This window comes from Orcinus orca, chromosome 9 (assembly GCF_937001465.1).
Source record: "Orcinus orca chromosome 9, mOrcOrc1.1, whole genome shotgun sequence".
Taxonomy (NCBI): Eukaryota; Metazoa; Chordata; class Mammalia; order Artiodactyla; family Delphinidae; genus Orcinus; species Orcinus orca.
The window spans coordinates 70,930,095-70,952,228 of NC_064567.1; the positions used below are offsets into that span (position 1 = coordinate 70,930,095).

Consider the following 22,134-nt stretch of genomic DNA (forward strand, 5'->3'; position numbering starts at 1 on the left):
CTGACTGGAAAACAAAGATAACCTCTTTTGTGAGGTTGGGGTAACTTTTGGTGTCATTCCCACAGTGCCTGTCAAGTCTCCGTGCTGTGGGAAGCAGATACAACCTTGAATGAATATTGTACATGATTTAAAGTAATTATTTTTCCAAATTTATTTCTCTTCCATAAATACAGAGAAGCAGATGAAATATCCTTTTATTATAAATGGCTGCTTACTGCCAATAAGCTAGTTAAAATATTTTTACTTCCTTATACGTTCTTTTGTTCTTGTTCAGGTATATATTCTGTATTTAAAAATCATGGTAAAAACGTATCAGTATAAGCAAAATAACTTGTCTTTTTAAATTAGAGCAAATATGCAGCTGTTGTTGATACTCCTTAAATAAAATTGCAGTCTCATACATTCTGATGATAAAATCTTTTCCAACAGTCTTCATGGGTTTTTGACAACTTTAATTTTGTAAAGGGTTTCATATATACTCAATGTAATGTTAAAAATTTCAGTATACTTCTTGCTTTCCATGTACAAATATCTGGCTTGTTCTTCTGAGAAAAAAACAAACTCTGAGTTGGTTTGGAATTTCAAGTTGCAATGAGAAAAGTCCACCTTTAGCTTTCTGCTCTTATGTTAAGGCTACGACTCATCTCCAAACAAACGTACGATTGAGGTGATGTTTTGGAATAACATCCTGTGTTTTGGTGGCGCATCACTCTTCAGTGACATTCTGAGGTTGCATTGTATTAGCACATGATATTTTCCCCAGTTAATTGATATCCCAGGTTTGTCCAGGGGAAAATCTACCGCTCCCCCAAACATACTTGACAAGTTATTATATTTACTTTAGTCAAAGCCCGTGTGTGCAATATCCCTCTTGGAGGTGGTCTATTATTGGAGTCCCATATGCTTTTTGTTTGGGAAGAAAGCAGTCACTGTGTCATACTGTTACATGGAGTATTCTTTTTCAGGGATGTTGTTCCCTTGGGGACCATATCAGGCCAGAGTTCCTTAGTCTAATAAGACCTTTGTAACTCTTATTGTATAAGAGTTCTGGGAGGGAAGCAAGAGTTAAACAGAAAATGTAATTCAAGCAACTATATTAGGCCACATGTGGGAAAACATGACTCTTAGTATTGGATTAAAAAAAAGGTTTATTTGTTGTAAAAAGGACTCTGATGCCAAAATTTTCAGGGTATTTCAGTGTAAGTGAAGACTGTTGTGGCCCAGGGAACTCACAACATTTTAACATTTACTTTAGTTTCTGAATATGTATGATTTAAAAAACACCATACAGAGTTGTCTTTTCACAAATTTTATATTTAAAAAAAGATATAATTGTTATAGAAGTCCTGTATGGTGATATTTAAGATTTTCTTGTGTGAGTTTTCCCATCAGCAAAATGATGTTTAATCCATATGAGGATAATGATTATAGCAACGTTACATACATATTCTTCATGCATTAATACAAAAATCTGTACTCATAAGAATTACTCAATTTAATTGTTGTACTTTACCAATTGATGACAAACACACTGATTATATTCCATAAAGGTAGAATTTTAAAAATGAATTTTTTCTACATGAACATAGAAGCTTGCTCTTCAGATTTTATAGTTACAACTGATGAAGAAATTTTTAATTTATTACATATAACATTTTTGGATACAGAAGTCATAAAATACTTATAAGTTCTTAATTAAAATATTTAAATGTTTTGACAGATTATGATAATATAAAATCTGTTTTCTGAAATGAGAACGTTACAGTAAAATATATGATATTGTGTAATATTTTGAGAGTTCCCTTTCACTTTTTTTTTTTTTTTTTTTTACCAGAAAATGGTTTCACAGCAACGCATTCTAATTCATGAAGATTCCATGAACCTGCTCAGTCTTTATACCTCTCCCTCTTTGCCCAACATTACCCTGGGACTTCCAGCAGTGCCAGCCCAGCTGAATGTAAGTCATTATTACCCTGCAACAGCCTAAACCAGCCCAAGGGATATTTTCATAGGGAAATTCTCATTCTTTTCTTATATATTTAGACTTCAGGGAAACTTGGTAGTCTACTTCTCCTTCACTGTTTGCTGAGTTGTTCAAAGATGTTCAGTTTAATTTCACATTAAAGAATCATGCTGGTTCATACAATATATAAAAATAATAACTAACATTTGTATAATGCTTTATAGCTTTTAAAAAAGAAAGCACTCTCCAGGTATATTATTTTGGTAGCTCCACCCAGCCATCCTATGAAACAGAGATTACAGGACACATTTTTACAGAAGAAGCAGCTGAGACTTGGAATGCATAAAAGCCCAAGATCACAGACCCAGCAAGTAGCAGACCTGAACCTCAACTCAGGCCATTGCTGAGAGGTGCAGCATCTGAAGCGCAGCAGCATATGTTTAAAGAATTTATTTTGTGAATGACTTTATTTTGAGAATTTAGGTTACTGACTCTGTGGTACTGAAGAATACATATCTGGAAAACCTCTCTAAGAACAATATTAAACTCTTGCCTGGAGATTCAAAGTGAATCAATTACTTTAAAAGTCCTGACAACTGAAATAGGATCTTTTGGAGGTAATTGTCCTACTAACAGAAGACAGCAATAATTATTTTATGCATATTCCCTAAAATAATATAAATTTCAGTCATTGTAAAAGATTTGTAAACTTTACCTAGACTAATTTATCTGTGAAAAGTTAGTAAATTAAATTGTACTTATGCAGAGGTCATATGATACATTTGGTTTAAAGAGAAATTTGTTCCAACCCTTGGAACCAATTTTGCCAATTTTTAGATGCAGGTCTTCCACTGAGTCCATCTTGTCAAATTCACATCTTTTACAGTATGCTGACATTAAGAAATCATAAAGAGTTGACCATTTTGTGACTAATTTATTTTCAAAATATGAACCCTATCTATGGTATGCTACTAGTTTATGCACAAGCACACCTACAGGTGACATTTTTAAATGATACATTTTATGATTGTGTTCAATACACATTATAAAACCAATCTAAGAGGTACCTTATTGTATTTGGTATTTTAAATAGAGTAGAATGTTATCTTATGTGATATAGTAATCTTATACCAGTGAGGAGAAAGCAAAATTTGGATGTTGTTTCTTATTTGGAGATTAAAGAAGACAGGCTTAAAAACACTGAATTCAGCTATGCCCCTGAAATTCCACGTGAAGCATTTGTAAACAGTTGGCTCTAGTGAAAAGAAGAAAGAAATTAGGGATGAAATAAAACATACATATTTATGGATGATATTTTCAAATCTTCACTTACTAAAAATTATTTTCTTCTGTTCCTGTTTTTTCCTATCTCTTCTGATGATAAGCAAATGCTAGCACATAAACTTATGACACGTGAATAGGCTTTTTTTTTCCTACTCTTTTTTTTGCATGTTCTAAGTCACTCCTACCAGCTAACACAAACATACACCACTTTTAATGTGGTCGGGGAGAATTTTTTCCCAAAGGACCAAGTACTAAAAACCAGACCATTTAATGTTTCAATGGTAATACAATTTGGTACCTTTGGATGAATAAACCAGTGTGGTTTGGATTGAAGTTTCATTTTTCTTTGCTTCCATTTTGGTGTGGATGAGGCCATCACAATTAATTTTTCAAGTTTAGCATTGCTTTGGCAAAGGGATCTCTAATATTCTAGTTCCCCACTGAGTAGTGGTAAATTTTAAGGAAAAGAGGCCAGGAGAAGGAATCACTTCTAGATTAAACATTGCATTGACTCACTGTGTGACTAAGACAAACCATTTACCTCTTTGTCCTTCAATTTCTCCGTCACTGAAAATTGCTTTGCTTCCCTGGTACACAGCAATTTCGAAAGATGAAACATGAGTTTTGAAAAGAAACATGCCACATAATTTTGAGGTATTAGACCTCTGCTTTTGTAATACCAAAATGACCACCATTCATTAAGTTCTTTGAATAGGAGAATTCATTATTACTGTTGATGATATAAATATTATTGCCTTATTATTGCGTTATCATATATTTCAAGTTCTTAATAGCATTTTTATTTGATATCTAATTTCACTTGTAGTTTATTTTATTAAACAAAAGTATCTGGAGTGTCATTTTCAATATTTAAAGATTTGGGAATCTGTTATGAATTAATATAAAATACATGTTTAAATCAAATTCCTGCATATTTTATATAACCTTTCATTGACTTATCTCAAGAATTTTATTTTAAAAATTAAATACTGGAAACCCACACTCTGTGAACATATTAGAGGACGTATAGAGAAAGGGTGAATGGTTCCTTCTGCTTGAAGCTCCAAAATTACGGATCTTTTTATCTCTAGCTTCTTAATCCCTATTGTATAGCCATTAGCTCAGCGATTTGAATAAATTTTACTTTTCTAATATACTTTTACTACAGCAGTGTATTAAACTATTTTAGAAATAACTGTCCCAGTTATTAAGCCTGAAATTAGCATGATTTTTAATGTTAAAAAACGTTTTATTTTGGGTTCCGTATAATGATCCCCAATACTAAATTGTCTCCAGTGCTTCAGCTCTATTTTTGTTTCTCCTTTGTTAGTTCACTTAGTTCACAAGACATGGTGTTATCCATTTTCCCTACTCAGCCATTGGATAAGGTAGGGCTTTTTGGTCGGGGGTTAGGGGGGGTGGGAATTATGGAGTAAGAAACTAATCTAATGATTTACAGACCTAATGACCCATATGGATGAAAGTGGATTAACATCAGTATTATTTCTTGACACAGGCTTCAAATTCGCTCAAAGAAAAACAGAAGTGTGAGACCCAGACACTCAGGCAAGGCGTTCCTCTGCCTGGGCAGTATGGGGGCAGCATCCCGGCATCTTCAAGCCATCCCCATGTCACTTTGGAGGGAAAGCCCAACAGCAGCCACCAAGCTCTCCTGCAGCATTTATTATTGAAAGAACAGATGCGACAGCAAAAGCTTCTTGTGGCTGGTAATTCATAACGGCACCATTTGCAGGTTATTTTAGGGCTTTCATTTTATCAGCAATTCAATGTAATGTCTCTTTAACTCAAGACCTAGTAAAGATTCAGTGTCATACATAGGTCTCCCTGATACCTACGACTGTGGAAAGACTGTTGTCTTTATTTATTCCTCTAGATCCACGAAAAAAAAACTCACCTTATTTAACCTTCATACATACCAGAGTGGACTATTGGTGAGTCATTGATCAGTTGCATATCTGCCCAATGCTTTGGCACTTTTGCCTTCACCCCACCCAACCTAGCCTTCTGATATTTGCCCGGTAGTATACTACTTTTCGTAAAACTTATCCCATAGCTATTTTCTGTAGCTTCTTTCCTAAATTGTGTATGTGTCTGTGTGTGTGTACATATATACATGTACATATATTTTTTTTTCAGGTGGAGTTCCCTTACATCCTCAGTCTCCCTTGGCAACGAAAGAGAGAATTTCACCTGGCATTAGAGGTACCCACAAATTACCCCGTCACAGACCCTTGAATCGAACCCAGTCTGCACCTTTGCCTCAGAGCACATTGGCTCAGCTGGTCATTCAGCAGCAACACCAGCAATTCTTGGAGAAGCAGAAGCAATACCAGCAGCAGATCCACATGAACAAGGTAAGTCCCCAAGCCACGTCAACATGCCATAACCACTGGTGTGGAAATTGGGGTTTTCTTCGCTGATGTGTGCATACAGGAGAGAGTGTTGGTATCCATCACAGCCAAACGGAGACTGCCCTCCTGGCCGTGCTGTCAGGGCTCAAGGGCACCATCACATTATCACTGTTTTCTCCATCACTACATGCGTAGGACATTTGTAGCAAAATTGAGCTCCTAGATTAGAAAGTCTCTTATGATTGGGTACCTATCTTAATACAGAAGCACATACAGGAACATGTGTGCAGAGCCCCATTTTTTGTTATTGTAGTAAAGGTGTGAGGCAGAGTTGAAGTTTGCACAGGTGCTAGCAGCTATGCCAAGGTCGGCCAGTTAGGTATTTCTCAGCAACTTCTATGTATGCATGTTATATTTATTTTTTAATATGCCCTACTTTATTCCAGTCAGTGTTGAAGCGGTTTCTCAGAAACTTGTAGTTTCTTTCTGGCAGCCTTATTGTGGCTGAAATGGACAGCAAATGCCTGAATCACAGCACATCCTCAGGAGCCCTCAGGCTGAGGCAACCACAGTCATTCTAAAATAATGGTATCAGGCGGGCCAGCAAAGCATTTTCAATGAACTTGTAAGCAAAACTGGTCTGTACAGTTTTGCCACTACTCTCTGCTATGGTAGCCTTACAAAGTAGAATCCTCTCATTTCTGGAGAATGAAAGGTCCTGAATATCAAAATTCTTTCTATTATCTTTTGTTACTATATCACCTCCAGATATCTTGTAGAGACATTATATTGAGAAACAATCTCCTGTTTACTGATAAATGGATAGCTAAAAATTGAAATAGTATTTAAATGCTTTATTGTATTGTGATATAAACAAAACAAAATCTCATGGGAGAAGGTCTAATCATCTTTCTAATAGCAAGAGAAGGGGGTGTTTATCATGTGCTCACCTTATTGCAGGTGGGATTAGAGATTTTCTCTCCTCTTTGGCCTCCATCTTATGGAGCACAGGCTCCGGACACGCAGGCTCAGCGGCCATGGCTCACGGGCCCAGCCGCTCCGTGGCATGTGGGATCTTCCCAGACCGGGGCACGAACCCGTGTCCCCTGCATTGGCAGGCGGACTCTCAACCACTGTGCCACCAGGGAAGCCCTGGCCTCCATCTTAACAAGGCAGAGCCATGAAGGGAGCATGGGCTGAAGACCACAATACTGAACACAAATTCTCCCAGTCCAACCCTTTGCAGCATTCAAAGATGACGTGTATGTGTGCATATCGGGGTTCAGGGTGGTTGGCTGTGCCATCTGCCTCTCCTGTTATCATTTGCTATACTGCAGATTGTATTTCACTATATTTCAGACTCTTTCTGTTTCATCACATTAATGCCTGTTTTATTGCTACAGCATTTCTCTAAATTTATCAAATTGTTTTGGGTACAAACAGTCTTGTCAGAGGAGAACCAACTTCCTTCTTGTATAATGGCATATAATACTCCTTGCCTTGAATGTTATTCTGCATGTTTACTATCTTATGGTAGAGTTATGTTGGTTTGTTTGTTTTGTGGTATCTTAGCACTACTTAAAACTACCAGGTATTCTTGAAACATTGTCCAGTGTGAGAGGAAAGACTGGGAATTCTACTTTTCACCTCACAATATTTTGATCTGGAATTAAGTTCATTTAGAAAAGTAGTATTGGATTGTAAGTATACTTTCTGCTACTCGGTTCGATTTCCTAGAAATATTTGGATGTGCATATTCTATTATAGGTAAATTAGGTAAATTGGTCCCTTTGAAATCATCATCTACAGATGATTTCTATGAATACCTTTAAGAATACTTTGGAATACATTTTTTATGACCTAGAGTTGCCACTGCTTCACATTCAGATGGTTTGTTAACATCAGAATCTTTGTATATTAGTATCACAGTGGAGATTTTGACAGGCAGATGCTAACCTCAGTCCCATGGAAGAAACTAAGATGGAAAGCAGGCATTTGCATTTTAGCAATGAGAAAAGCAAATCTTATCAGAGACCTTCTCCCATGTGGAGCTGATTCCTTGGAATCTGTTAAGAATTCTTCCCAAAATTAGAAACAAACCTATACTTTTAGGTACATGTTTGTACAGTGGTTTGATTATTAAATCTTGTCTTAATTAGGCAAAATGAAGCCCAGAAAACTTCAAAGTACAAAGCTGATCTTTATATATTAACCTCTCTCAACTTGGGTGTTTAGATTACTCAAGCAGGTCTCTACTTGGCTTTTCTCCATGTATATATTCCATATGTTTAATCAAGATGGCATATGCACACTGGGTATTCTCCAGATTTGAAAATATTTCGCTTGCCCTCAGTTGTCTAAGGAAATAGAGAAGAATCTTATTAAATAAATCTTGAACACTATCCTGTTCCATGGTATTCACAATAGAACCATTAATAAATGAATTGCTACTGTTCACCCTCCCCCATGAGGTAATGAAAACATTTAGTTCACATTAGGAGAAGGCCAAACTTAGATGCCAAAAGATAACAAGTTTTATATAATAATACATCTATGTGTACTCTAACCATTTAGAATAACCATTAATGAGAAATAACCACAGAAACTTTAATATATGTCGTTTTTTCCCTATTATCATGGAAGAACCTTTACTGAATCCATTCAAATTGGAGCCAAATAGTTGGCATCATAAAAGCATGGTTCTTACTCTTGAGATACTTATTCCAGCAGGAAATATAGGCACACATGAAGAATAGGTGTGCAGATGACATATTTTAAAATGTCTTTTCCTTTTATTCCCTCAGCTTTTCTTTATGGTTCTTTTTTGAGGAATTTAGGAATTTTGAGGAAAAATGGAGTGAGAAGAAAGAAAAAATAAGTAGGTTTATCTCTAAACTTACATCATATTAAATATGATTGGGCTTCCTGGTATGAAATTTTTAATGATTTATTTGAATTGCTAAAAATCTTTAGAAGAATTAGAAGCAAAGCTGTACTTTTCAGAACAGTTTATACAATGATTGGCTTATTAAATTTAAAAAACTTTCTCATATCTTGCTATTATTTGACTGCATTTATGAAAGCGGTCATTCATGCTTGTTATAACTATACAATGTAAATGTTATTAATCATACTAAACAATTTACCTACCTGTTACCTGATACTTTAATGACATTTACATGGGAAATTTGTGTGTGGTAAGATGTTAAGCCTCATGTAATTATGTTGTAAGTGCTTAATAGCTTAGCAGAAATACCCCAGGAATGGGTTTATGTAGCATTTGTATTGCTGTATCTACCAGTAAATAATGGGGCAAGGCTGAAAAATGAATGAAAAATGTCAGAATGATTTGTCTCTGCTTATCAGTTTGTATATTCTGTTTTCACTGGAAGAGTTTTGAGAAGCTTAACCGTAAGAAAATCACGGCTTACAACATTTGTTCTTTGATTTTTTTTTGAGACATTTACAAAATTCCGAGATGCATTTAAACAATTTATATTACTAATATATAGTACCTTCATGTTTCAAAAAAAACAAGAGTTTTTAATATGAGGATTTCAAAAGAAAACTGTTGCTTTTGCCAGTATCTTTTGATTTTTTTATTAGAAAAAAATGGTTTCTAAAACAGAATTTTCCTTGTAAATACAAAATAGCAAACAAAAATATAGGAGGGTATTGATAATTTTCTTCTGAACCGTTTTCAAGTTTAAATATTGCCACAGATTATCTGGTAAAAACTATGATGAAAACAAAATACCACAGTTACTTGGACGTTTTTATGATTTTTGAAGGAGTATCTGACCACTGCCTAATTACCAGAAGGGTAGATCTCTAGTCACATCACTCTCTGAATGATATACAGAAATTTTCCAAAGTATATTCAGGCATTTTTGTTGTGAGATAATTTGACATAGATCTCTGCCCCCTTCCAAATGACAGCATTATTCTTTGAATTATTTCTCAGTTATAGTATTAATAGAATAGCATTGGTTGATGCCTAATTGTTTCTGTTTTAACTAGAATTTTAATAACTTTTCTAATACCTATATTTTTCATATTCACTCCATCAAATCCATATGAGAAGAAATTTTTAAATTATTTCTTCATTCAATACTTATTTATAAATAATCTATGCAAGTATCCATTTAGCAAATCATTACTGAATTCTTACTTGGTACCAGACACTATTTTAGGCACTAAGAAAACAACATTCATTATCCTCATGGAGCTTACCATATGGGGAGCAGGGGACTGAAATATTCCAGTAAACAGTAATACAATACAATGTTTTAAGTATTAGGATAGGGGACATGAGGAAGGAAATTGTTTCCTTTGAGGAAACAAGATTTTGAGACTTGTTTAGTTCTTCTCAGGATTATCTTGTCCTTTTTACATCTTTTCCTCTCCCTTCTCTCTCTCTTTCTTTCTCTGTCTCTCTCTCTTTCCTTCCCTGCCTCTTTCTCTGTTTCTCTCCCTCCCTCTCTCCCTCTCTTTCTTTCTTTGTAAAATGCTCTGTGATAAATACCTTATGCATTCCTATGACTGGATATCAGCCAACACTTAAAAAAAAACCCACATAAATCATGAGATGATATCTTATACGTGTCAAGGTTCACTCTAGATATAAGTATTTATTATATATTTATTACTATGATACTTAGGCATTTTGACATGAGTGCTATTTTATCATAATAAAAATATATCTAAGACAAGAGCAGTGAAGGGGAGGGTGGGCAGATGTCCTACATTGCCCTTATTAAAACAGGTAGATTTTATGTCTGACGAGCAAGGCATGAATATAGTTAAGCTCAAATGCTGGCACAGAGCTAATGGGGAGCTTTCATCAGTTTGGAAGAGAATTTGACCCTTTATTTGAGCAGTATTCCTTTTCTTGACACAATTTTCTAACATAGATGTTAAATTTTCTCCATAACCTCTCATGATTCATACCCACTCCTTGTCCCCAACAATCCATCCAGAGCAACTCAGGGGAGAATATGCTTTCATGCCTGTGGTCACATGCAAACATAGCATGGTTGTGTGTGTGTGTGTGTGTGTGTGTGTGTGTGTGTGTATTTTTCCTTATAAAGTATCCCTGAAGGCAGCGCTAAAATATAACTGTTTTGTGCACTATTAAGCAAAGTGTATATTTTCCCAAGGAAATTAATTTGAACAACAATTATACAGACAGTTACAATCCCAAGAGTTTATATATTTTGAAGTCACACTTCATATTAGTTTATTTTAATAAGGGTATTTCTATCCATGCCTTACTTGTAAGAAGATTAATATTTTAAGGATAATTAGGTAAGGACCAGGTACCGATTTCTGCTTTTTTGCTACACCTATTTCTCCTAATGTATCTTTTCCTCCTCATCTTTTATACAACATGGATCTTTCCAGAACCTTTCCCATAGGGACCTTAGGGATAGGATCATTTAAATGATGCCAGCTCTCTTTTATGTGTAGGATCTTCTAGGAGCTGGAACACCATGCTAGCATTCTTATGTGTATCATCTCCTCAAACTATAAGCACAATTTTTTTTTTACTATCAAGAAAGTTAATTTAAAAGGGCTTAAGTAAGCTGACTGAGGTGGCTAGGTTAGTAGTTGACAGAGCTGGGATTCCAGCATAGGTTGTATGACACAAAAACCTGTCCTTAACGTAAACTTAGGCTTATGATTTCAATGTTGCTTTTATCACTAAGCAGGAGACAAAAAGTAGGAAACTTACAATAAAAAAACAAGGCAAACAAACAAAAAAAAGGAGGGTTATCTTATTTTTTAGGTATTTGTTTGGATTTGCCAGGAAGGAGAAATCCCATTTGCTGACCTTGCTTCCCAGTTCTCCACTCATTGCCCTCCATCCAGTTATTCATTTGGATGTCTTTTTATATGGACCCGATGGTGGGACTTTCAGATATCCTGTTGACTTTCCAGCAATGCAGTGTGAATGCAGTACAGAGCCAACTACAGCCAGGCTACACTTCATTCCTTTCTTCTGTGTTGTAACATTGCCATATTTTTTAGACTGGGCAAACATCTTCTCACAGGAGTTCTGAGCAAGCCTGAAGCTGAAAGTCAACTGACTTCATCAAGTTCAAGTGAAATGCAAATGTTGGCATCTCATCTATGGGTGGTTTGGAAAATGCCTTGTTTTAAGTTTTGAAAAATGGATGAGTAGAAACTTGAACTGGGCTTTCATTTAGGAAAGTAGGCATTACTGTTGTCAGGTTTAATTTCTCTCTATCCATTTGACAGCTTGTTTCCATGCAGAGTCTTTAATCACCAATTTAGGATTACATTTTGCCCATTAGATGGATAGTATGTCCAAAAACTTTAGCAGGCATTGAAAGGCAGTCTTAATTTTATAACAGTAAAAAGCCTCCTAGATTATTTGTCTATCTATAGAGGTTTATAAAAGAAACTTTGACTTTACCCTTAAATAGATGCTATTTCGACATGATTAGCCCAATGTAAATAGATCCTTGTAGGTATGTATTGGGCTTCAAAAAAAAAAAAAAACTACTCATGCTGCAATACCGGCTTACAACATCATAGAGAATTCATATAGAAGCATTTCACTATATAATTACAAGTTGATGGTTTATAATATACAGAAAATGGCTTGTTGCTTTATTATTAGATGTGATGAAATCCTGTGTTTGGAAAAGAAACTAAATGACCATTTCAGTGGATTAATGTGTAACATTCATAAACGTTCCCAGGGCTGCTTTCATAACTTGAAGACCAAGGGAAGGACCTCGACCTTTCCCTTTCACTCTGCACTGTTAATCTAGTCAGAGATGCTTTTATTGAATGAGAAAAACAATAGTTGGACATGACTATGAGGTAAGAAAATAGGGGAAAGAAAAGTATCTGGGGAATTAGGCCATGTGAGTGGTTTGACTGATGTTGATTCCAGGAGTTCAAAAGGAGAGGGAAGCTAAATAATTTGGTTGTTTCCCAACCTTGACAAATAGTTTCATTTGACAGAATGAAATAATTAAGTCTTACTAAGGAATTTTTAATATAACTAAGTGATTTGTGGACATGAAAACCACCGATGTGTAGCAGTCTCTTTGTTACAGATTTTGGTTGCTTATAAGTTCCTGATTTTAGGGGTTTTTTCCTCTGTATCTTTCTGCTCTTTCTCTAAATATTTATGAAGACTGAGGGATTATAGTGACCCTGAAATGTCATACAGTCTGGAGTATTCCCATTCCTTCAGGCAGAATTGCATCCAGGGCTCTGCTCCCATGGCCTAAATATACTGTTACTCTCTTGCTATCAACTTAGTTGTATCAACCAGCAATAAAAACTCACTTCTAAAAAATAATTTCCTGGCATGGAATAATTGGTGTTCCACAAAGATTTATTAGCAACTATTTTGCTGCGTCCTGGAAGTGAAGACAGAGAAGGCATGTTTTTCCCCTTGAATGGCTCATAGACCTGCAAATAGATAATTTTAATCAAAGATAGTTCTACAGAAGGCATAGTTCATGTGAATTGCAAAATCTGGAATGCTGGGTAGCCTTTCCAAGAGAAGTTTCTGATGCCCTGCACACTTATTTATTTGTTTTGCGATTTTGGCCAAAGTGTCAAACCTCTTTTTCCACTAATGCTCTAATCTGCACACTTTAGAGGTTTATAGTGAGAATTACATGAGATGATGTACTGAAAGTGCTTTGTAAACATAGTAAGAAATCCTTCCATTTAACACAGTATTTATATTCTTATATAGCACTAAGAGTTATATCTTCCCAGTTATGTTAATGCAAATGGCTTTCTGGAAGTGTAGAATATTTCTAAGACACACATTTTTCACTTGCCTCAATATTGCATCAAGCTACTTTGTTGTAAACCAAACCACGAAATTTTGTTCCAGCTCTTCCTTGCATCTTTGTATTCATCATGAAGCTGACCTTGTTTTCTCTTTGGAACAATATTATGGTTAGTTATTGAATTTTTTATTGAGGTATAATTCACACACTGTAAAATTTATTCCTTTTGCTGCACAGTTGAATGAGTTTTGACAAATGTATATCGTCATATAATTACTGCAATCAAGATATAGAACAATTCCCTCAACTTCCAAAATTCCCCTGTGTTGCTCTTTTGTAGTCAATCCATACTCCTACCTCCAACCCCTGGCAAAGTACTTGAATTTTTGACCATGTAGGGAACATAAAACGAATCACAAGTATGAGGGATGGTGTATTTTAAGAGCATGCAGACATCAGCCCTAAATGATTTAAACCATAAAATGTTCAAGCAAGAAGAGACATAAGGGATTCTTTGCCGAGGTCACAAGCTGATAGTCTATGGACTGGATCCATTCCATTGAACTGATGTCTTTGGCCTGCCTGGTGTCTTAAAAAGCATTCAAGTTTTGGGTCAATCATTTCAAATACAAATCTGGATTTCTGGCATTGCCTGAAAAATTGAAAAGTCTGGCTACACTGGGCCCACTTTTCCATGTGGCAATTATTGTCTGGGGTTTACTCTTGGTTGTCTTTTTTGAGTATCGCTTGCACTGCTATCCAGTTTACCCAAGCAAGGGATTGAGGGGAGAAAGGGAGATGTTTATGAGTCAAGTGATCAGGAGCTCCCTGGCTTTGAGATCTTGTCTATTCTGAGACACAGTCCAAAATCACCAAGAGTTAGCAAAGAAAATAAGCATGCCTTTCCTCACTGTGCCTCTCTTCATTACCCTTAAAGAAGGAAAAAATAAAACTTTAAAAGAAAATGCACTGTCAACTGAAGATCAAGAAGGAGATTATCAGGGGAAAATCCTATTATGTAATATAAAAGGACATAAAATTACACAGTGCTCTAAAAGAAGGAAAAATAGCTCATTTGTGTTCTAGTTAAGAAAAGCCCCTAATAGTCTTGTTACACTCTCTTGCTGAGGATTTTATGTTCTGAAAGGCCAGTCTTCCTGTTTCCACTTTTCCCCACCTAAATCCAATCTTCTGTAGCAGCCAGAGAGATCATTTACAAATGCAAATCAAATCATGTCAAGGGCTTCCTAAAAACTCCCCAGTTGCTCCTTATTGTTTGTTGGATAAAATCCAAATATCTTTTCATGGCCCACAGGCTCTTGCCCCCTCACTGACCTTATCTCCGACTCCCTACCCTAACTCGCTGAGCTCCCACCACATTGGCCTTCTCTCCAGTGTGTGAGGAGTCTCCTTCCATCTCCTGGAATGAACTGCGAGTCACAGTTCTGTGTGGAATGTTCGACCTCCAGGTGTTCTTATGATTCGACCTTGGTATTGGAGTCTCTCTGAGCTCAAACCTCAGCTATTCAGAGCGGCCTTCCTTGCCCATCCAAACTGGACACAGACACCCACTCCTTCCCCCATTATTCCCTATCACATTTAGTTCCAATCTTCAGTTACTTATTTTTTATTTCCCCCTGAGAGACAGAATCTTGCCTGATTGACCGCTCTCTTCCCAGGTCATGGCCTATAGCAAATGCTCAGTAAAAATTTGTTGAATGAATGAAAGAGTGGGTAACTTTCTCTAAGTAGCCGGGAGGAGGAAATTTTCAGTCTCCTTTCTGGAAGTGAACACATAATTGAGTTATTGGAATATTAGGATGTTTTGAGAGCCGAAGAAAGGATATTTTAATTGCTGGCATTGTTTTGGATAGTCATTTAGCATTATAAAAATAAACGCATTTTTATTAAGAATTCATTTGATCCCTAGATTAATTTTATATCTCTTCAGTATTGGCAAGAAAGGGTGTTTTTCAGTTGAGAGCTTTAACTTATGTGAATAATGGACCAGTACTTAGAAAATCTTTCTCTCTTGTTATTTAACTTTGCTTCTGCTGGTTATTTCCCTAAAATGCACAGAAGCAAAATGGCATGTAGTATTTTGGCTTGAGCCGGAGTTCTTCTCTAAGTAGACCTCTTGATTTGAAAGCCCTCCAAGCTCTGGTTGTTTTTGAGAACAGTTGGTACATACCTAATCTATTTGTGAATTGAGGCAGAATTTTATCATTATTTTTAAATCTAGTTTCCTTGGAGCTTAAGGGAAGGGTTTTATTTTCCAAAAGAAGTATTTTACATTTATTTAAAAGAAAAAAAAAAAACTTATGCTATTGCTGTTCCCCAAGTAAAATCTGTCTTAAAATCTGAGGCAAAATAAGAAAGTGATGAATAGGGTTGAAGGTCATTTTGCATGGTTTAATTCAAACACTTGTGCTGAATAGTTTGTTGGCAATTTCAGAAAATCAGATGTCTATCAGAAACAGATTTACTCCTTATATACTCCGTTCTTAGTTTGATATTCCATATCTAAAGATATTTGTGGGGACATGAAGGATTTCTGTGGCTAAAGTTAAAAATATAAATGTTGGTTTCTAGAGTTTTATCAAACAATGTAACTTATACAGAGATGGTCTTAAATGGGTCAATGTGTAAAGATTAGCAGCACAGCCTTTAAATATTATTTAATGAATTTTACACCATTTGCCAATAGATTATATGATGTTCAACGTGGAATTATGTTGAACATCATATAATATAACAAAGTCCAAACACTGAAATTGTGGACTTGCTATAGTTATGACCCTAGCAGGGATTGATAAGAATTCAAGAGTCGAGTTATAATACTTGAAGCTGTGAGCAGTTTGGATAAATTATCATGCTATCTGGTCTATAAACTCTCCAGTGTAAGTGTGTCTAGTGTGTGTGTTACAAACCCAAATGGTGATGGACCGCCTGCAGCATTCTTAGTGTTTGGTACAATTGCTGTACAGTAGCATGGAGAATACAGAGACATGCTGACAGATGAGGAAAAGCACAGATAAAAGGAGTAGAAGAAGCTGCTCAGCCATCATCTTCTTCATCTCAGCTGGGTTCCCCAGCAAAGTAACTCACCTGGTGTCAGACGAATGACACACAGTGTGTTTTACAGATGGGGCCTCAGCCGAGACTCACACAGGCTTACACATTTATCTGTCACACAGATGTTTCTTCTTGTGTTTTCTAGCCAGCAAGGCAACAGCTCAGCTTTGCTGGGGGATCACCTCCAGATGTTCAACCAAAGAGAGACCCTGCCACCCCACTGAGAGTAAGCAGACAGCTCCTCCCTGCAGCTGGGGCCACTCAGCAACAGTACAAATTAGAAAAGGGTTTGCTCATACCTTCTTTGTAATGGTCACATTTGTAGTTCAAAAACACATAGAAGACAACATAGTCCAAACACTGGATTTCCTAGTAAATAGTCAGAAACTTACAAATAACAACAAGTAGCTTTTCACTTTAAAAATCTGAAATAAGTCAAACCTGGCAGGCAGGTTTTCTGTGACTTTTGTTTGCAGATCTTCTTGATGTTTACTGCTGATTTTTCCACTCCGGCAAATTTGACTGTTTAAATAAAAACAGCTTGAGTCAAATATCTAAAAAAAATAAGTGTAGGTTAACTCCCTCTGTGCATTTATATTTTGCAAACCGGTCTCCAGGAGATCCCATTTATTTCTTTTGTATTTTTTGAAACTTCACAAAGAGCATGTTTTATTCCATAAATGGTGAAAAAGTAGTAGTTATTATTCAAGTGGTTACTGGCATTCGCCTCATAACCTGGGGGAAAAAAAAACATGTCAAAGCTTTGTTGCTAACACTAATTAAGTTTTCAGATATTTATGAAGACAAGTGAGAGAGAAACAAGGATAAATCCTAGATTTTAGACTCGTGCCACTGGGTAATGCTGTTTACTCAGATGAGAAAAATTAGGTGATCAATACATTTGGGTGCAATGGGAATAAAGGTTATCTTTGAGCTACTTCAAGTTTCTGATGCCTGTTGGATATTTTAGATCTAAGCGATGACGTTAGGTAAGCAGCTGAATATGCAAGTTTGGAGCTCAGGGGAGACATTGGAATTGTTTATATGAATTCAGTTGTCATTGGAATATAGCCGTTTGAGAGGAGAATGCAGGGTGGAAGGGTATAAAAAGTTCTAGGTGTCTTCTCTTCTCTGTAGATGACTCGGCTTTCACTTGGGCATGAAATTCCTTCTCTATAAAATAAGGATTTGAAGAATGTTATTAGAAAATTTCCAATTCCAACATTTTATATCTGTATGATCTCCACTCATAAGTCACAGTTTTGTGTCAAGAAGCATTTCTTTTACAAACCCGTAAGGAGTTCTGCCCTTGGAAGAGATCATTTTGCCGTCTGGCCTTCTTGTCCAGTTATCATAGCATTATCCATTCTGGCACTTTTCTCCCTCGTGTTTCCTTTAGTCCAGCAGAAGTGTAGATGAATCCAGAGGCACTGGAACAAACAGTATTGTTTCTGTGTTGTACACTGGAAATTGTTATACACACTTTCATGTATGTCGCTATGTCAGTGCGGTGGTAAATACCAAATGTGATTCATGGACTAAATGATGTGATTTCTGGGCACTCCGGTGACCTCAGAAATACATTAACAGATCGGATTTTCTGTTAAAGGTTTTCTGTTAAAATGTACCTATGATTTATTCTGTAACCACTCAGCATTTTGTCAGTATTAAAGATTTTCTTTGACGTATTTGCTATCTGTAGGAAATTATATTTCAGTAAATTCACATATATCTTGTCTGGTCTTTGACTACACCACTGTTAGTAATATCAATCTCTTACTTTCAAAGATGCTATGATTTTGTCATGTTTTCTTTTCTAAAATGCTTCATCCTGACTGCACCTGTTAATATCCTATTTCAAGTGCCACTGGATTTGGTATTTATGCAGTCATTATTGACTTTAACAAGAGAGATTTCAGTCAAATAGTGTGGATGAAAGCCTAGTTGGCGAGAATTCTAAAGAGAATGAGACAAGAGAAATGAAGACAATGAAGAGAAATAACTCAAGAAGTTTTACTGTGAAGGAAGGTACATAATGGGTTTGGGGGTGGGGGTGGTCAAGGGAGGTTTCATTTAAAATGGATGATAAGACTGAAGGTGTCCAAGTGAAAGTACTGCAGCAGAGAATGGAAATGAGTGATAGAGGACAGAGTGGATAACTGCAGGAATGGATAGGACCCAGGGCATTAAGCTGAGGGGTTGACTAAGATAGGGCTGCAGACCTTTCTTTCGCGGTAACAGGAAGAAGAGTGAGTGGGGAGGCTTGGTAGAAGAATGTTGAGTTTCTCTGGTGGTGCTTCTTTCTATTTGCTCACCGAAATAAGAAGCAAAGGTAGCAGGAGTGAGGAAGAGGTCTGGATATTAGAGGTTTGAGGAGAGAGGAAGTAATTTGAAATAGTCATTGAAAGAGTGGGAGAAAATTAACTAGAGAAATGTACTAGGATTTCCAGGCAGCACTGAGGGTCCGTTTGAGGGTTATGATCACAAATTTGAAGAAAAACACTCAGCATGACTGTAATTTGTTTATTTGTTTCCTAGCTTATTCAGCTGCTTGGGTTTGGCAGGGATTTAGTATTAACCAAGGTTAGAAGTCTTACTTATACAGTAAAATCCATATTGAAAAGGGCAGGGGAGTTGAAGATAATAAGCGAGTGATTTTTATCCATGGAGAATGGAACCTAGTCCCTCAAGGAAGGAAGTCGGGGAACGAGGGCGGTGGCGGTGATGGGCAGTGAGAATGTGGTAGGCTCGGGAGCTTGGAAGACCCTCCAGCGGTGAGGAATGATTGGGGTCAGAATATTCTGAGGGTGAGCCAGAAGAAAGAAATGATGTTTGAAATTGAGGTTTAGGAGAGTGTACAGTTACCAACAAAGACCAGGTCATTGGGAGCTGAGGTAGGGTGGAGGACAAGACCATTGGAGGTTAGGAGGTCAAGGCAGTGAGAGGCCACGCTGGAACTGAAGCTGAGGAGAGAAATAGCAACAGGAACGTCTTTTTACTTAGCGGGTGGCATCTGTAACTTCCTCTTGGTTATTAAATACTCCCTGTAGTCAAACATCCAGAAGCCGGATAAGATGCAGAGTCACCCACAGGAAGCAGGAACTTTTTTTTTTTTTTTTTTTTTTTTTTTTTTTGCTGTACGAGGGCCTCTCACTGTTGTGGCCTCTCCCATTGCGGAGCACAGGCTCCGGACGCGCAGGCTCAGCGGCCACGGCTCACGGGCCCAGCCGCTCCGCGGCATGTGGGATCCTCCCGGACCAGGGTACGAACCCGTGTCCCCTGCATCGGCAGGCGGACTCTCAACCACTGCGCCACCAGGGAAGCCCAGCAGGAACTTTTGACGTGGCATTTCCTGGACACTGGTCAAGTGCTCTCTGGCTGACCTTTCATGAATGGCCTTTAGTTCCTGTCCTGTGGCCACACATCCCATAGAGTTTTTTTTCTTTTGCCCTCACAGAGGCTCTTATGGGCAGGATTGTTTGACCACCTTGTGGAGGCGTCTCTGACCCACCGGTATCCTTGGCCCATCAGCTCTGATGAGCTATAGCTCCCGTGAACGTTTCCAGCGAAGCTTTGGTAGCAAGAGGGGGACTTTCTACAGCTCAGTACATCCATCCGTAAGATGAATTGCAGCAGTCTTTTGGCAGATAGTCTTTCTGAGGGGCTCTTGCAGCCTCCTTCACCTGACTAGTACTTTTTCTAAGTAAATCTCTTCTCCCCACAAAATCCTCTAACCTGCTCTTGTATGTCATCCTAGGTTAGTGATGGAGGTCAAAGTTGCAGGCCTGGCTGATGACCTCTCTGTCTCTCTCTCTCTTTCTTTCTCTCTCTCTCTCTCTGTCTCTCTCTCTCTCTGAGAAAATGAGTGGGTGTTTGTCACCGAATGTTCTTATCTCTGGTGTCCCAGCTAAAACTGGAGCTTTTCAATTAAAACCCTGCTCGTTTTCTGTTTCTGTTCTGATGTTTTTTTTCCCTAGCCAATTAAATGGAATTTTACAATTGTGTAGTCAGAGTCCAGGAATATTACATTGTCTCTTTCCTCCAAAATCTCAGCAGTGTTCAGTTATTATGTATTTAAGACAAGAAGAGCTGGTAAGTGTTCACGATTGGTACAAAAGTCCTGCAGATAGTTTCCTAAAAAGTACCTAAAAACATTTAAAGCATGGTGGGATGAATGTTCTCCTTATACTAACTGTCCAGGAACAATAGACGTTAGATTGTAGGCACGAAGGAAATTAATATTTAAGTTTACCTTCTTCATTTTGATATGAGTTTTGATTGGTATGTATTCTCTTCGCTTGATCATGTCTGGTTTAGGATAAGTGATGTTTAGGTCTTATATATGGTTTATCCTAAGTTATATTTTATTTCTCTAGACGCTTATTCACAACCCAAATATATTATAAACTGTGCTACCCTCTCCAAAATCGTCTTCCAGCTTTCTCTCCCTGTCTTCCTGTGCTCAAACCCCACTGGCCTTTCAATGGCTCAAACGCATGGAGTTCCTCTTTCAGTCCACACACTGTGCCTTCTGCCAGAAGTGCTCCTGATTTCCACTCCTTACACACACCCAACGACTTCTGTCCATCCTTCATCTTTCATGTCTCAGCCTAAACATAGACCTTCCTCAGTGAAACCTTCCTTCCTACTCCACACTTCCCCTCCTATACCAACTAGTGTGTTGTTTTCTTTAACACCCTGTGTTTCTGTTTTTTTTCATTTACCACACTTGAAAAGAAGAACAAATTTATGTATCTATTTGGTGCCTTTCTAACACTCTAAACTATAAGCTCCATGAGGGCAGGGCAGTGGCTGTTTTCCCAGTGCCTAGCAGGGTGTCTTGAACATAGTTAGCACTCAGTAAATATTTGTTGAACAAATGAATGAAAACTCCCAGGATAATTCTACTACAGTGAAATTGAAAGGCTTTGTCAGCATATGCAGGACATTGGAGGAATGATCTGAGAGGTTAGAGACACCCTGCAAAGTTTGAGTTCTTATGTATTCTAACTCTACAGTATGTGTTTAGTTTTAAAAACATAGTTAAGTGTGAGTGGGAGGTAAATTTGAATTTTTCACAGAAAAATCTGTATTCATGATTTTTGTGGTGGTATTCTAACCGTGCTGCTCATTATAATAATTGATGTGTTGCTTACATGGGCACTGACTCAGCAGAAAATTCTAACCACTCTTGAAAACACAGTTCAAGATCTGCAGATGATCAGTCAATAGGGTCCTTGTCAAATAAAACAAAAAGCCTACACGAGATGGAATCATCTTGAGAATTTTTCCCCATATACTGAGGTTTTATACTATGGCATTTTGCTATTGTTTAAGATAGGTGTGTTGTCAATTATTTTTTTTAATGATAATTCATACACTTCTGAAGATTAAGTATGATTTAATTTACAAAATAAAAGGTCTAAATAATAATTTTCAAATTAAAAAGAATTCCTTGTCTCTCCCCTGTTATTTAAGTTACATTTGGATATGTTTATAAAACATTTTTAGTGCTGTCAATTTTTTTTTTAATCCCACACCTTTTTAAAGTTCAGGATTTCAAAATCAGTATATCCATGTTTTAGAAGTATATATGAAGGTCTTTTATCATTTGACCATTCAGGTATAGGAAAATTAATAGGCAAGAAGAACTCTT

The 22,134-nt window shown here is 37.0% G+C and overlaps 1 protein-coding gene across 12 annotated transcripts in view; it reads left to right on the plus strand.

The window, feature by feature from the left end:
• HDAC9 (histone deacetylase 9) overlaps positions 1-22,134 on the plus strand; it is a 547,926-nt gene that overhangs the window by 522,796 nt on the left and 2,996 nt on the right. For all 12 annotated transcript variants that reach the window (XM_049714591.1, XM_049714592.1, XM_049714596.1 and 9 more), the window contains 3 exons: positions 1,835-1,957; positions 4,764-4,974; positions 5,405-5,622. In XM_049714591.1, the coding sequence (XP_049570548.1) occupies positions 1,835-1,957; positions 4,764-4,974; positions 5,405-5,622 (552 nt within the window). The remainder of the gene's footprint in view (positions 1-1,834; positions 1,958-4,763; positions 4,975-5,404; positions 5,623-22,134) is intronic.